We start from the raw sequence: 14,374 nt of genomic DNA on the forward strand, positions 1-14,374 counted from the left end.
GCTGTGTAGCTGTGTAGTTGTGTAGTTGTGTAGCTGTGTAGCTGTGTAGTTGTGTAGCTGTGTAGCTGTGTAGCTGTGTAGCTGTGTAGCTGTGTAGTTGTGTAGCTGTGTGTAGTTGTATAGTTGTGTAGCTGTGTAGTTGTGTAGCTGTGTAGTTGTGTAGCTGTGTGTAGTTGTATAGTTGTGTAGCTGTGTAGCTGTGTAGCTGTGTAGTTGTGTAGCTGTGTGTAGTTGTATAGTTGTGTAGCTGTGTAGCTGTGTAGCTGTGTAGTTGTGTAGCTGTATAGTTGTGTAGCTGTGTAGCTGTGTAGCTGTGTAGTTGTGTAGCTGTGTGTAGTTGTATAGTTGTGTAGCTGTGTAGTTGTGTAGCTGTGTAGCTGTGTAGCTGTGTAGTTGTGTAGCTGTGTAGCTGTGTAGCTGTGTAGTTGTGTAGCTGTGTAGCTGTGTAGTTGTGTAGCTGTGTAGCTGTGTAGCTGTGTAGCTGTGTAGTTGTGTAGCTGTGTGTAGTTGTATAGTTGTGTAGCTGTGTAGCTGTGTAGCTGTGTAGCTGTGTAGCTGTGTAGTTGTGTAGTTGTGTAGCTGTGTAGCTGTGTAGCTGTGTAGCTGTGTAGTTGTGTAGCTGTGTGTAGTTGTATAGTTGTGTAGCTGTGTAGTTGTGTGGCTGTGTAGCTGTGTAGTTGTGTAGCTGTGTAGCTGTGTAGTTGTGTGGCTGTGTAGCTGTGTAGTTGTGTAGTTGTGTAGCTGTGTAGTTGTGTTGGTGTGTAGCTGTGTAGTTGTGTGGCTGTGTAGCTGTGTAGTTGTGTAGCTGTGTAGCTGTGTAGTTGTGTAGTTGTGTAGCTGTGTAGCTGTGTAGTTGTGTAGCTGTGTAGCTGTGTAGTTGTGTAGTTGTGTAGCTGTGTAGCTGTGTAGTTGTGTAGCTGTGTAGCTGTGTAGCTGTGTAGTTGTGTAGCTGTGTGTAGTTGTATAGTTGTGTAGCTGTGTAGCTGTGTAGCTGTGTGTAGTTGTATAGTTGTGTAGCTGTGTAGCTGTGTAGTTGTGTAGCTGTGTAGCTGTGTAGCTGTGTAGTTGTGTAGCTGTGTGTAGTTGTATAGTTGTGTAGCTGTGTAGCTGTGTAGTTGTGTAGCTGTGTGTAGTTGTATAGTTGTGTAGCTGTGTAGCTGTGTAGCTGTGTAGTTGTGTAGCTGTGTGTAGTTGTATAGTTGTGTAGCTGTGTAGCTGTGTAGCTGTGTAGTTGTGTAGCTGTGTGTAGTTGTATAGTTGTGTAGCTGTGTAGTTGTGTAGCTGTGTAGTTGTGTAGCTGTGTGTAGTTGTATAGTTGTGTAGCTGTGTAGCTGTGTAGCTGTGTAGTTGTGTAGCTGTGTGTAGTTGTATAGTTGTGTAGCTGTGTAGCTGTGTAGCTGTGTAGTTGTGTAGCTGTGTGTAGTTGTATAGTTGTGTAGCTGTGTAGCTGTGTAGCTGTGTAGTTGTGTAGCTGTGTGTAGTTGTATAGTTGTGTAGCTGTGTAGTTGTGTAGCTGTGTAGCTGTGTAGCTGTGTAGTTGTGTAGCTGTGTAGCTGTGTAGCTGTGTAGTTGTGTAGCTGTGTAGCTGTGTAGTTGTGTAGCTGTGTAGCTGTGTAGCTGTGTAGCTGTGTAGTTGTGTAGCTGTGTGTAGTTGTATAGTTGTGTAGCTGTGTAGCTGTGTAGCTGTGTAGTTGTGTAGCTGTGTGTAGTTGTATAGTTGTGTAGCTGTGTAGCTGTGTAGCTGTGTAGTTGTGTAGCTGTGTAGTTGTGTAGCTGTGTAGCTGTGTAGCTGTGTAGCTGTGTAGTTGTGTAGCTGTGTGTAGTTGTGTAGCTGTGTAGCTGTGTAGCTGTGTAGCTGTGTAGTTGTGTAGTTGTGTAGCTGTGTAGCTGTGTAGCTGTGTAGTTGTGTAGCTGTGTGTAGTTGTATAGTTGTGTAGCTGTGTAGCTGTGTAGCTGTGTAGTTGTGTAGCTGTGTGTAGTTGTATAGTTGTGTAGCTGTGTAGCTGTGTAGCTGTGTAGTTGTGTAGCTGTGTGTAGTTGTATAGTTGTGTAGCTGTGTAGTTGTGTAGCTGTGTAGTTGTGTAGCTGTGTGTAGTTGTATAGTTGTGTAGCTGTGTAGCTGTGTAGCTGTGTAGTTGTGTAGCTGTGTGTAGTTGTATAGTTGTGTAGCTGTGTAGCTGTGTAGCTGTGTAGTTGTGTAGCTGTGTGTAGTTGTATAGTTGTGTAGCTGTGTAGCTGTGTAGCTGTGTAGTTGTGTAGCTGTGTGTAGTTGTATAGTTGTGTAGCTGTGTAGTTGTGTAGCTGTGTAGCTGTGTAGCTGTGTAGTTGTGTAGCTGTGTAGCTGTGTAGCTGTGTAGTTGTGTAGCTGTGTAGCTGTGTAGCTGTGTAGCTGTGTAGCTGTGTAGTTGTGTAGCTGTGTGTAGTTGTATAGTTGTGTAGCTGTGTAGCTGTGTAGCTGTGTAGTTGTGTAGTTGTGTAGCTGTGTAGCTGTGTAGCTGTGTAGCTGTGTAGTTGTGTAGCTGTGTGTAGTTGTATAGTTGTGTAGCTGTGTAGCTGTGTAGCTGTGTAGCTGTGTAGCTGTGTAGTTGTGTAGTTGTGTAGCTGTGTAGCTGTGTAGTTGTGTAGCTGTGTAGCTGTGTAGCTGTGTAGTTGTGTAGCTGTGTGTAGTTGTGTACCTGGTTGTTTTGTCTGTTGGGTCCTAACAGGAAGATGAGCATCCGTCGATAGGCCGAGTGTTTCAGTAACAGCTGACAGGAAGCACAGCCCTACACACAGAACAGACATGAATCTATCTTTACAGAATCAGTAATAGAATATAAATATACATGTTAGTATAAACTTTACACAGTTGAGCAAAGTTACTGAAGAGGCTGATGTTAGATAATAAAGTATAAATATATACTTAATGACATTTTTACCCGTTGAGCGAAGTTACTAAAGAGGCTGAAGTACTGGGAACAGTTCTTAACGTTCTCAGGAACGTCTTTGTCCAGTAAGGACAGCAGAGCGTCCACCAGACCGTCCAACCCCGGGTCTCCAAAGTGAAGAGCACTCTCCAGAGTTTTCTCCAAGATGGACGCCACCACCACCCGAACCTCACGGACGCTGCACTCCAACAGACACACCCTGGAGAGGAGAGGAACGTCAACGCCGGGAATATCGTGTTCTTTCAACTGACTGAGGCAGAGATATGCTGATCAATAATGTCGGTATTTAAATGGTAAATGTGGCTAAAAATACCAGTGTTTTAAAAATAAACAAAAGAATGAAGCAGCAAACGTGCTGCACTCCAGGGAGAATCACATCCATGCTGTTACATGACTGGATGAATGACTGAGGCAGAGATATGGTGAATGAATGAATGAGAAAGCCCATCTGCATCCTCACCTGGTGATCTCTCGTCCTTCAGGTGTGACCAGGTACTGAACCATCCAATGACACGCCTCACTGCTCTTTGACAATAACACGTCCACCGCCGCCATCCACTCCTCCGTGTCCACCCTGTGAAAAAAATAAATAATATATGAATCATTGTATTCCACCATCAATAGACTAATCCAGTCCTCCACCCTGACAAGTGTAACATTAAACTAAATTTCCACTATACTACAGAAACCATAAACTATAAACAGAAACATCCACTCCTCCGTCTCCACCCTGATTGGTATTAATATCATTGATAGCAGGTATGTCATTACATAATGCTCCTGCTCTTATGGGGATAAAACCCCGCGGCTCACAGTGTCTCTGAGACTTATAAACTAAAGGTTGGGTATTCACGCACAACTGCTGCAAGTTTCCACTTAGTAACGTCTTTAGCTCCCTGCTAGCTGCTGACTGAAGCTAACATGGTTTTGCTAAGGAAGGTAATTAGCCTCAAAGTTCAGCAACTTTCTGAAAAGCCGTTATTGTCCTTTTCTTATCGGGAGTCAGAAGTCTTGGTTCAACTTTCAGAATCCACCAGCCAAGGTGGCAGGTAGATGTTAAAGGTGAATCCCAATGCTGCTCGTACCGTAGCTTCTTTTTGGTGTGCAGGTAGGTGTGGAACAGGAAGTGAACGGCGAGCTGTAGACTCTCTCTGGCCATTGGCTGATAGTCAGGATGCTTCAGCTTCGTCTGAAACAGAACAGCAGCAGCCATGGTGTTACCGAGCATCACTGTTATTATTGTTTATCAATCAGAAGAATCATTAGAGTTATTAGCAGCATTACTACAGTTTCATTGATCGTCACCAGTCTGGGTTTTCGCTGCATTCTTCCCTATTCAGAAGTTTAATCACACGGTGAACACATGTAGCTGAACACTGACATGATTTTTCTATCTGAGGGTAAAAACAGATCAGACTGAGATGGGCATTTCAAAATAAAAGCCCAATGACTTCGGTGATGCTTTTAAATTCTACAGGAAACTGAAATGTTTTTCTGTGATTATTAGCGTAGAGATCATGAACTAAAGAAAACAAAATCCTCTACTTGAACGTTTCACAAACTAAAAGAGGACCAGGAGGACGTACGGCGTTAACGGAGGTGAGGGAGAGCGTGAAGTTGAAGTAGTCGCTGTTGTAGACGTCTCTGTTCCTCATGAACTTCAGGTTCTCATCTCTCACCATCTGAACATTAAAAACAGAAATCAATAATCAATAACACTGAACAGATGAATGGTATGAAAACATGAATGACTAATAATCAATAACACTGAACAGATGAATGGTATGAAAACATGAATGACTAATAATCAATAACACTGAACAGATGAATGGTATGAAAACATGAATGACTAATAATCAATAACACTGAACAGATGAATGGTATGAAAACATGAATGACTAATAATCAATAACACTGATCACATGAGTGGTATGAAAACATGAATGACTAATAATCAATAACACTGATCACATGAATGGTATGAAAACATGAATGACTAATAATCAATAACACTGATCACATGAGTGGTATGAAAACATGAATGACTAATAATCAATAACACTGAACAGATGAATGGTATGAAAACATGAATGACTAATAATCAATAACACTGAACAGATGAATGGTATGAAAACATGAATGACTAATAATCAATAACACTGAACAGATGAATGGTATGAAAACATGAATGACTAATAATCAATAACACTGAACAGATGAATGGTATGAAAACATGAATGACTAATAATCAATAACACTGATCACATGAGTGGTATGAAAACATGAATGACTAATAATCAATAACACTGAACAGATGAATGGTATGAAAACATGAATGACTAATAATCAATAACATTGATGGCATTGACGGTATGATGTGACTAGGGGTGGGACAAAAAAATCGATACACTGAAATATCGCGATACTTCCTGGCGTGATATTGTATCGATATTTTAAAATGCAGTATCGATATTTAATTAATTAGCTAATTATTCACTTTGTTGGTGCGGTAGTTTGTGGTGTAATTTCACCCCCTGACCGCTAGTTGGCGGCAGGCATCGCCAGCTGGCAGTTGACTCTTGCCTCTTCTCTCTTGAGACAACGAGATCACGCGAGACCTCCGGTCTGCGTGAGCCGGTTGCTTGTACCTACCCAGCAGAGCGACTTCTGCCGCATTCATAGTGGATGTGTGGACTTATTTTGGCCTCCAAAACATTAAAGACAGCACAAACTTAGACAGTCGTTTGCAAGATATGCCACGCCAGAGTAAAATACTGAGACAACACAACGAATCTACTAGTTAGGCATCATCGCGTTAGCGCTACAGCTAATGTCAACAAACAAGCCTGTTGAAGCTACCGCTGGTCTCTCCTCATGCAGCCATAATCACAGTCGTTTTATCTGTAAGGACCTGTCCCGTGTAGTGTCGTTAAGAATGACGGCTTCGGTAACACAAGACAGAAATACTGGCCTGTCACGTCATGCCCTCCGCAAAACACAGTCCATCAGTCTGAAAGCTGGACGTGACGATCAGCTCGTCTCCCATAGTCTCCCTCCACAAACACGTTATGTGATGACATGAAAACTGATAAAATATGAAATATAGAGGATTGGAGTACATTCACTCTATAATAATTTATTCCCCTTTTCTTAAAAAAAAATCATGGCAGCATTTTAATTCAGTGCAACAAATGGGGAAACTCTTCATCTTCAGATTGAACAAAGATAGGTCAAATGCGAGATGATGCAGGACTACATATTTTTTAAATAGCTTAATTCTACATTGTTAAATTCGATATTAACTTAAAATTACATAACAAGTTATACAAATATATACTACACACATATGTATAGACTTTATGCACTTCATATTCAGTATTTAGCTCAGTCTGTGTCAAATTCTGTGAAATTGATACTAAATTGTTGTGAATAAACTGAGAAATCCTGCACTTGACCATTTTATAACTATTTTGTACTCTCTAGTTAGACACATTTTGTGATGTATGGTTATACACATGTGATGTGTATTTTTCCTGATGTAGTCTGTAGGCATCATTATCATTCATCTTTTTCACTGGTGTTTAAAAAGCTAGCCAAAGATTGCAAAAATCGGCAATATCGTAGAATCGCAATTTAAATCAAATCGGCACCTAAAAAAATCGTAAAAAATCGAATCGGGAGAAAAGTGAATCGTCGCAGCCCTAGATGTGACCATGTGGGCGTGGCCTGTCTCTACCTGATAGATGCTGGCCGGCATCTTCTCCACAAACAGACCCTTCTTCTCCCCCTTCCTGACCAGGCGGGTGAGGAGGGTGAGGCGGTCGTTGTTGGCTCGTGGGGGTCGAGGGGAGGACTGGGGGGAGACATCGGGGGAGGAGGGGGCGGACCTGAAACACAGGAAGTCAGACGTGAACGCCGATTTTAACGTCCATGAATATGATGAATCTAAACTTTGACAACAGTATGGAAACATGCTGAGTGTTCGAAATACTGAAAATAAAGAGGAAAAAAACTTTTATCTGTGATTTTATGATTTATTTAGTATGAGTCTGACTCACAGCGTGAGGTCCTCGGCCTCCTGCCTCATGATGCTGACTCGGCTCTTCTTGGGGAGGACAGGTGAGTTCAGGTCACTGATTTTCTGGTAGAACAGCATGTAGGCGTTCCAATAGCGCCGCCTCACGTCAGGGTAAGGGTTAGCTGTACATGAAACATCAATGTTACCTTCAGCTTTATATTAAATATCACAGTGGCCTGAGCATACTCCTGATCACAACATCAACATCAAAACAGGAAGTTAGCTAAGAGCGAATCAGCCTCGGGCAGCCAGAGGAACAGGACGGAGCCGGAACAATAGGGAACATGCCATCGGTCAGTGTTAGCACTGCAGACACGAACTGTGCTGGCATTATTTTAATATCTTCACATCAGATGGATCAGAATCATGGCTGACACCCTAACAGGGATTCCCGAGAAGTTTAGAGTTCAAAACCAGGAAATGGACGCCTTCAAGTCATCTGTCTGATAGAGCGCTGAGTACAGAATCATCCATCAGTTAATAAACAACGTTAATAAATGCTTCTTACATTGGTCGTAGACTTTGGGTCGATACTCTCCACCGAAACACTCGTACTCCAGAGATTCATCGTTCATGTCGAACTCCTCCACCACGTTATCGTTGAATTTATACCAACGACCACGAGCACTGCCGCTGAAAACACAGAGACTTTTCAATATGTTTAAATCAATAATCAATAAAAACATCCATGTAAGAGTGAATTTATGCACTGCCGCTGAGGAGGGGTTGGACGTTCATGAACTTATAACGGATCAATAATAGAACAAAGACTAACAAAATTTCACCAGCTAGTCGGGATATTCATGGTCTAAGAGAAACTGGTCAGTATGGATCAGCAGTCTGGTTTCCACCTCTACGTCTGCGGGAGCGTTTTAACTCTAACGCTTCATTCTAAAACCATAAATGTGATCAAACTGTTCACCTTAAATGTTGAGGATTTTTCAGAGTAATTATAAACTACACAGAAACTCCATCGTATCTCACCGTCTGTCTTTGATGAAGGAGTAATAATGGCCGGCGTGAGCCTGCCCGCTGTGGACTACGACTCCCACCAGCTCGTAGTTCTCAGATATGGTGACCTTCTTCCTGGGTGACCCTCCTGAAGTGCCATCACCCCGCCCCTCAACCCCCTCGCCACTGCAGTCCTGCCGAGCCATCCCAGAGACGGTGTAGGGCTCCATGTTGAGAACCCAGGGGAACTGAGAACCAAAACCACAAAACAATCAGAGCCCAGGGATGAAAACCAATATCACTGATGTTACTGTTATCAATGATGCAGATCAGTGATCAATACAGATGAAAGTCCTCATACTCTGATCTGCTCGTCGTATTTGATGGAGCGGCCGCTCTCCCAGTCGAAGCCGAAGCGCATGAGGTGGATACAGAGAACGCTGGGCAAAGACTTGATACACGTCCTCTTCACCGTGGTTCTCTGAAAACAAAAATCCTTCAGTGTTCTTCATGATCATGAATGTGACTATTAGCACATACTAATGCACTTTATATCAGCGTTTGCTATCATAATAACAAACACACTTATCATCAGTGTTCTTATACTGTAAGCCTTTGTTAACAGTCGACCTGGCCAGTGTGTGGACTTTGAGGATACAGCAGTCCAAGTCTGTGCAGTCCTGGACGGCGGCCCCCAGGCTGGACTCCACGATTATTCACCCGCTCTGTCTTCATTTATTTCCACGTGTCATTGAGAGCGTGTTTGTCCAAAGGACATTCAAATTTATGAAACATAAAATAAGCAAACAGACAGAAACTGAGGAAGCCATGAGCATGGGACAGGAACTGGAGCATTAGAGGTCGGTTATTGAGTCCAGTACTTGGCATTCGTCTGATTAGCGTATCAGCGTTTTATTCTACTGATAATCAACCTACCTCTACTCTGGCTCCGCTGTGAAGAGTGTCCTCCCCTCTGGCTTTATTTTCAAACGACTAACGTCCCACACACAACACAACAGATGTCACAGAGGTGCCGACCAATGAGCATTTAAGTCTGGGTGCCACTGACACAGTGATGGATGACATCACTTCCTGTCTTCCTGCTGCTACTGTGCTGCTCTGTGCCATTTCTTATGCTGGTAGAGTTAGGGCTAAACTGTTGATTCTCTGTCATTTTCTTATCAGGCAGTTTTACTTCTGCCATAATACGTAAAGTTTGTGTGTCATAATGAAGGAATGTTGGATCTGTCTCATTAACTACCAATAATAATAGTTCAGAACAGTTACAGGCATGATAGATCATGTTTAGAAGATGAGCCACGCAAACAGCTGAACTGTATGAATGTTAACAGAACAGCGTTCAAGTGAAGCTAAAGGATGGAATAGAACCTCTAAAATGACCTCAGTCCCGATGTTACCCATTCAGCAGCAGCACTTGGTCTTTAAAAACAGCCTTGTCTCCTCTTATTCAACTTTTTAGAGAAGAGTGTATTTTTGTGCACGTTAGTTTGCAAATGTAGTGACATTTCTACCAGTAGTCAGTGTAAAGACCTTTCCCTTTGTTAGTCGACCTTTTCTGTAAGTTAATTAAACTTGTCTTTGAGAATAAGGACCTTTCTTTGAGCTTACTGACTGTTCTTTAGGTGTACCAACCTTTTCTTCCAGTGAATTGAACTTGTCTTTGAGAATAAGGACCTTTCTTTGAGCTTACTGACTGTTCTTTAGGTGTACCAACCTTTTCTTCCAGTGAATCGAACTTGTCTTTGAGAATAAAGACCTTTCTTTGAGCTTACTGACTGTTCTTTAGGTGTACCAACCTTTTCTTCCAGTGAATCGAACTTGTCTTTGAGAATAAAGACCTTTCTTTGAGCTTACTGACTGTTCTTTAGGTGTACCAACCTTTTCTTTACATTTCTCGCAGTAGTAGGCGTTGCTGCCCTCAAGAACTTCTCCTCTCACAAACTGATCCAAAGAAATCTCCAGACTTTGACAGGCCGTCACACCGAGGTTCAGAGCCATGAAGGTTTCCTCTCGCTCGTACCTGAGGGACAAAGGTCAAAGGTTACTAACAGGTTTTAACTTTAGTTATGATGTATAATATTATTAAGATGTCCATTCCACTGACCTGTGAGGACAGTCTTTACAGATCTTCTGATCAGAGAAGATTCCCTGAAATGTGTTTTTAAAGATCTGCTCCCGACCCATTTTCTGTCAAAAAACACGCTCCATCACTAACACGTCATCAGAATATAATCATGTTATCAATACTTCACCACTTCATCAGAATATAATCATGTTATCAATACTTCACTTCATCAGAATATAATCATGTTATCAATACTTCACCACTTCATCAGAATATAATCATGTTATCAATACTTCACTTCATCAGAATATAATCATGTTATCAATACTTCACCACTTCATCAGAACATAATCATGTTATCAATACTTCACGTCATCAGAATATAATCATGTTATCAATACTTCACCACTTCATCAGAATATAATCATGTTATCAATACTTCACGTCATCAGAATATAATCATGTTATCAATACTTCACCACGTCATCAGAATATAATCATGTTATCAATACTTCACCACGTCATCAGAATATAATCATGTTATCAATACTTCACCACGTCATCAGAATATAATCATGTTATCAATACTTCACGTCATCAGAATATAATCATGTTATCAATACTTCACCACTTCATCAGAATATAATCATGTTATCAATACTTCACTTCATCAGAATATAATCATGTTATCAATACTTCACGTCATCAGAATATAATCATGTTATCAATACTTCACGTCATCAGAATATAATCATGTTATCAATACTTCACGTCATCAGAATATAATCATGTTATCAATACTTCACGTCATCAGAATATAATCATGTTATCAATACTTCACCACTTCATCAGAATATAATCATGTTATCAATACTTCACGTCATCAGAATATAATGTTATCAATACTTCACGTCATCAGAATATAATCATGTTATCAATACTGAGGCATGCTCCTCTTTTCAGCAACATCATCACGTCTTCTACCATCAGTGATCACATGATCAGAAACCTGGAGGTGTTGTAAATACGGTTCATGTGTTCGTCTGTGGGTCCGTTACCTTGAGGTGTTCGTCGAGCTGGTCCACCAGGCTGGTGAAGAACTCGTAGGCGTCCTGCTGCTCTCTGACGTACAGCTCTTTGTTCCACATCTTAAAGATCTGAAACAAACACATATCAGAGTTTCCTTATTGTCAGAAGGTCTGCTGGAGAAGAGAGAGATTTCTGTTATCCCTCCAGGTAAAACATCCGGGTAGAGCAGGTGGCTGATGGAGACTTAGTGGATCAATGGAGCTGATCAGTGACCACACCTAAGCTGGGTTTCAGTTTAACGAGTCAGTGTGAGGATGAAGAGGTGATCAGAGCTTAAAGAGAAGAGCCATCCATGAGCATTGAGGGATTTGGATGTGTGTGCAACCTTCTGGAAGATCTCTGGTAAATACTAATGTATTATTATAATGTATACTAACTTGGTGTCCTCAAACATAGGACACGTGACATTAAAGAGGTTTTATTGTAATTTCTTTGGTCTAAAAAGCCAAATTATATTATGATTGATTTATTAAAATCAACAAAAAGGTTAAAACATCCAAGGGTTTTAAGACTTTCAATAGACATAGTATATGTAAATGTTTGTGTCTGGTACCTTCTAGTTCTCAGGTACGTAGTACTGCAGTTCATTTACTCATATGTGTATAAATGAAGTTATTTACAAATATATATTTGTGTTTGGTACCTTCCAGAAGTTCTCAGGTACGTAGTACTGCAGTTTGCTCTCCATCAGATGTCCGAACAGAGACTGGACCTGGTAGAAGACGCTCTCGTCGGGCTGATCTGTGTCGTCCTCGATGGACAGGAAAGCCTACAGACACAGAATGATTAGACGGGCTCTCTGACGCCCCCTGGTGGCTGCAGGAGGAAACAGCAGCTTAGAGAGCAGGTATACCTCAGGTAGTCCAGGCTGCATGTAGAGCTGCTGAAACACGGCGTTCATGTAACACGTAGCTCCGCCATTTTTTAACCCCACAAAACCCGACACTGAGCGGCTCTCCACAGGAGGGAGGTACTAGGAGAGAGTCACACAGTTACACAGATGATAGAATATTTCTGACACAGAACTCCTCACAGAGTGAGGGAGCAAACCGAGGGTGTTTGATTACCATCAGAACTATTGATTAATATCAATAATGATCATCATAAAGGGGTCTTACATCAAACTCCTTGCAGAGAGAGGGGTCGGACTGGTGGTGCATGGACAGCAGCTCTCTGGTAATCAGTCGGAGGTTAGACAGCGAGCTGTCAGCCAACATCACCAACACCTCATAGGCTGCTAGACGACTGCTGGCTGTGCTGCACCTACACACAGACGCACATCTCATGTCACACCTTCAAGTTCACTATTCTTCTACTTTAAAACATTAAATGTATCTGTTGTCATAAATTCAGGGGTATTACTTTGGGTGGAAGTCGTGGCTTGGCGTCGGGGACTGTGTTGGGTTGGAGCTATTGATGATGATCCTGGATGCTCTAAACAGAAAGTCATCCAACAGCTGCTGGATTAGAGACGGACCTGGAGGGAAGCACAGACGAGATTTGAACTTAAGTTCAACAAGTCTATTATGATTCAGCATTCTCAGCATCATGAACAACGGTCTCAGAGATCTAAATCTCTGTCCACACACTCACCGAGGTGCTCCTTCTCGTTCCCGCACAGCGACAGCAGCGTTTTGATCAAACGAAGGTGTCCGGCCAGCAGGATGTTGTCGGCCTCGCTCGTCTCCATCTCCGAGCTCCAGCTCGGCTCAAAGTTATCGAGCCAGGAGATCTCATCCTCCAACATGGTGGCTGCACTCACCTTGACCACCTCCATCTCTGACGCTGCAGGGAGGGAGAGATGTTCATGATGATCAGACTTTTACAGCTCTGATATGATCAGTAATGCCGAATAACACTGATTAACTCAGATTAATACGTATGACGACAGATTAACTCAGACTTTAACAGCTCTAGCGTGATTTATAACACAGATTAACTCAGATTAATACGGATGAAGACAGATTAACTCAGACTTTAACAGCTCTAATGTGATAGGTCACGCTGAATAACACAGATTAACTCGGATTTATACAGATGAAGACAGATTAATTCAGACTTTAACAGCTCCAACATGACTAATAACACTGATTAACTCAGATTAATAGAGATGAAGACAGATAAACTCAGACTTTAACAGCTCTAACGTGACTTATAACACAGATTAACTCAGATTAATATGGATGAAGACAGATAAACTCAGACTTTAACAGCTCCAACATGACTAATAACACTGATTAACTCAGATTAATATGGATGAAGACAGATAAACTCAGACTTTAACAGCTCCAACATGACTAATAACACAGATTAACTCAGATTAATATGGATGAAGACAGATGAAGACAGACTTTAACAGCTCTGATATGATGAGTAACGATAAACAACACAGATTATCTCAAAATAATAGAGATGAAGGAAGATTAACTCAGACTTTAACAGCTCTGATATGATGAGTAACGATGAACAACACAGATTATCTCAAAATAATAGAGATGAAGACAGATTAACTTAGACTTTAACAGCTCTAAAATAACTAATAACACTGATTATCTCAGATAAATACAGATGAAGACAGATTAACTCAGACTTTAACAGCTCTAACGTGATTTATAACACAGATTAACTCAGATTAATACGGCTGAAGACAGATGAAGACAGACTTTAACAGCTCTAACGTGACTTATAACACAGATTAACTCAGATTAATACGGATGAAGACAGATTAACTCAGACTTTAACAGCTCTAACATCATATATAACACAGATTAACTCAGATTAATATGGATGAAGACAGATGAAGACAGACTTTAACAGCTCTGATATGATCAGTAACGATAAACAACACAGATTATCTCAAAATAATAGAGATGAAGACAGATTAACTCAGACTTTAACAGCTCACAAATGACTAATAACACAGATTAACTCAAATTAATACAGATGAAGACAGATTAACTCAGACTTTAACAGCTCTAACATCACTTATAACATAGATCAACTCAGACTAATATGGATGAAAACAGATTAACTCAGACTTTAACAGCTCTAACATCATATATAACACAGATTAACTCAGATTAATATGGATGAAGACAGATAAACTCAGACTTTAACAGCTCCAACATGACTAATAACACTGATTAACTCAGATTAATAGAGATGAAGACAGATTGACTCAGACTTTAACAGCTCTAACGTGACTTATAACACAGATTAACTCAGATTAATATGGATGAAGAC

The 14,374-nt window shown here is 41.2% G+C and overlaps 1 protein-coding gene across 3 annotated transcripts in view; it reads right to left on the minus strand.

The window, feature by feature from the left end:
* Positions 1 to 14,374, minus strand: part of usp24 (ubiquitin specific peptidase 24) — a 130,749-nt gene that overhangs the window by 32,125 nt on the left and 84,250 nt on the right. For all 3 annotated transcript variants that reach the window (XM_041792324.1, XM_041792326.1, XM_041792325.1), the window contains 18 exons: positions 12,725 to 12,916; positions 12,494 to 12,608; positions 12,250 to 12,394; positions 11,985 to 12,104; positions 11,775 to 11,900; positions 11,101 to 11,199; positions 10,082 to 10,164; positions 9,856 to 9,997; positions 8,318 to 8,437; positions 7,990 to 8,204; positions 7,514 to 7,638; positions 6,986 to 7,127; positions 6,664 to 6,814; positions 4,514 to 4,609; positions 4,013 to 4,116; positions 3,388 to 3,501; positions 2,919 to 3,126; positions 2,676 to 2,765 (listed from right to left, as the gene is read on the minus strand). In XM_041792324.1, the coding sequence (XP_041648258.1) occupies positions 2,676 to 2,765; positions 2,919 to 3,126; positions 3,388 to 3,501; positions 4,013 to 4,116; positions 4,514 to 4,609; positions 6,664 to 6,814; positions 6,986 to 7,127; positions 7,514 to 7,638; positions 7,990 to 8,204; positions 8,318 to 8,437; positions 9,856 to 9,997; positions 10,082 to 10,164; positions 11,101 to 11,199; positions 11,775 to 11,900; positions 11,985 to 12,104; positions 12,250 to 12,394; positions 12,494 to 12,608; positions 12,725 to 12,916 (2,387 nt within the window). The remainder of the gene's footprint in view (positions 1 to 2,675; positions 2,766 to 2,918; positions 3,127 to 3,387; positions 3,502 to 4,012; positions 4,117 to 4,513; positions 4,610 to 6,663; positions 6,815 to 6,985; positions 7,128 to 7,513; positions 7,639 to 7,989; positions 8,205 to 8,317; positions 8,438 to 9,855; positions 9,998 to 10,081; positions 10,165 to 11,100; positions 11,200 to 11,774; positions 11,901 to 11,984; positions 12,105 to 12,249; positions 12,395 to 12,493; positions 12,609 to 12,724; positions 12,917 to 14,374) is intronic.

The sequence above is a fragment of the Cheilinus undulatus genome, linkage group 7 (genome assembly GCF_018320785.1).
Source record: "Cheilinus undulatus linkage group 7, ASM1832078v1, whole genome shotgun sequence".
In the NCBI taxonomy this organism is placed as follows: Eukaryota; Metazoa; Chordata; class Actinopteri; order Labriformes; family Labridae; genus Cheilinus; species Cheilinus undulatus.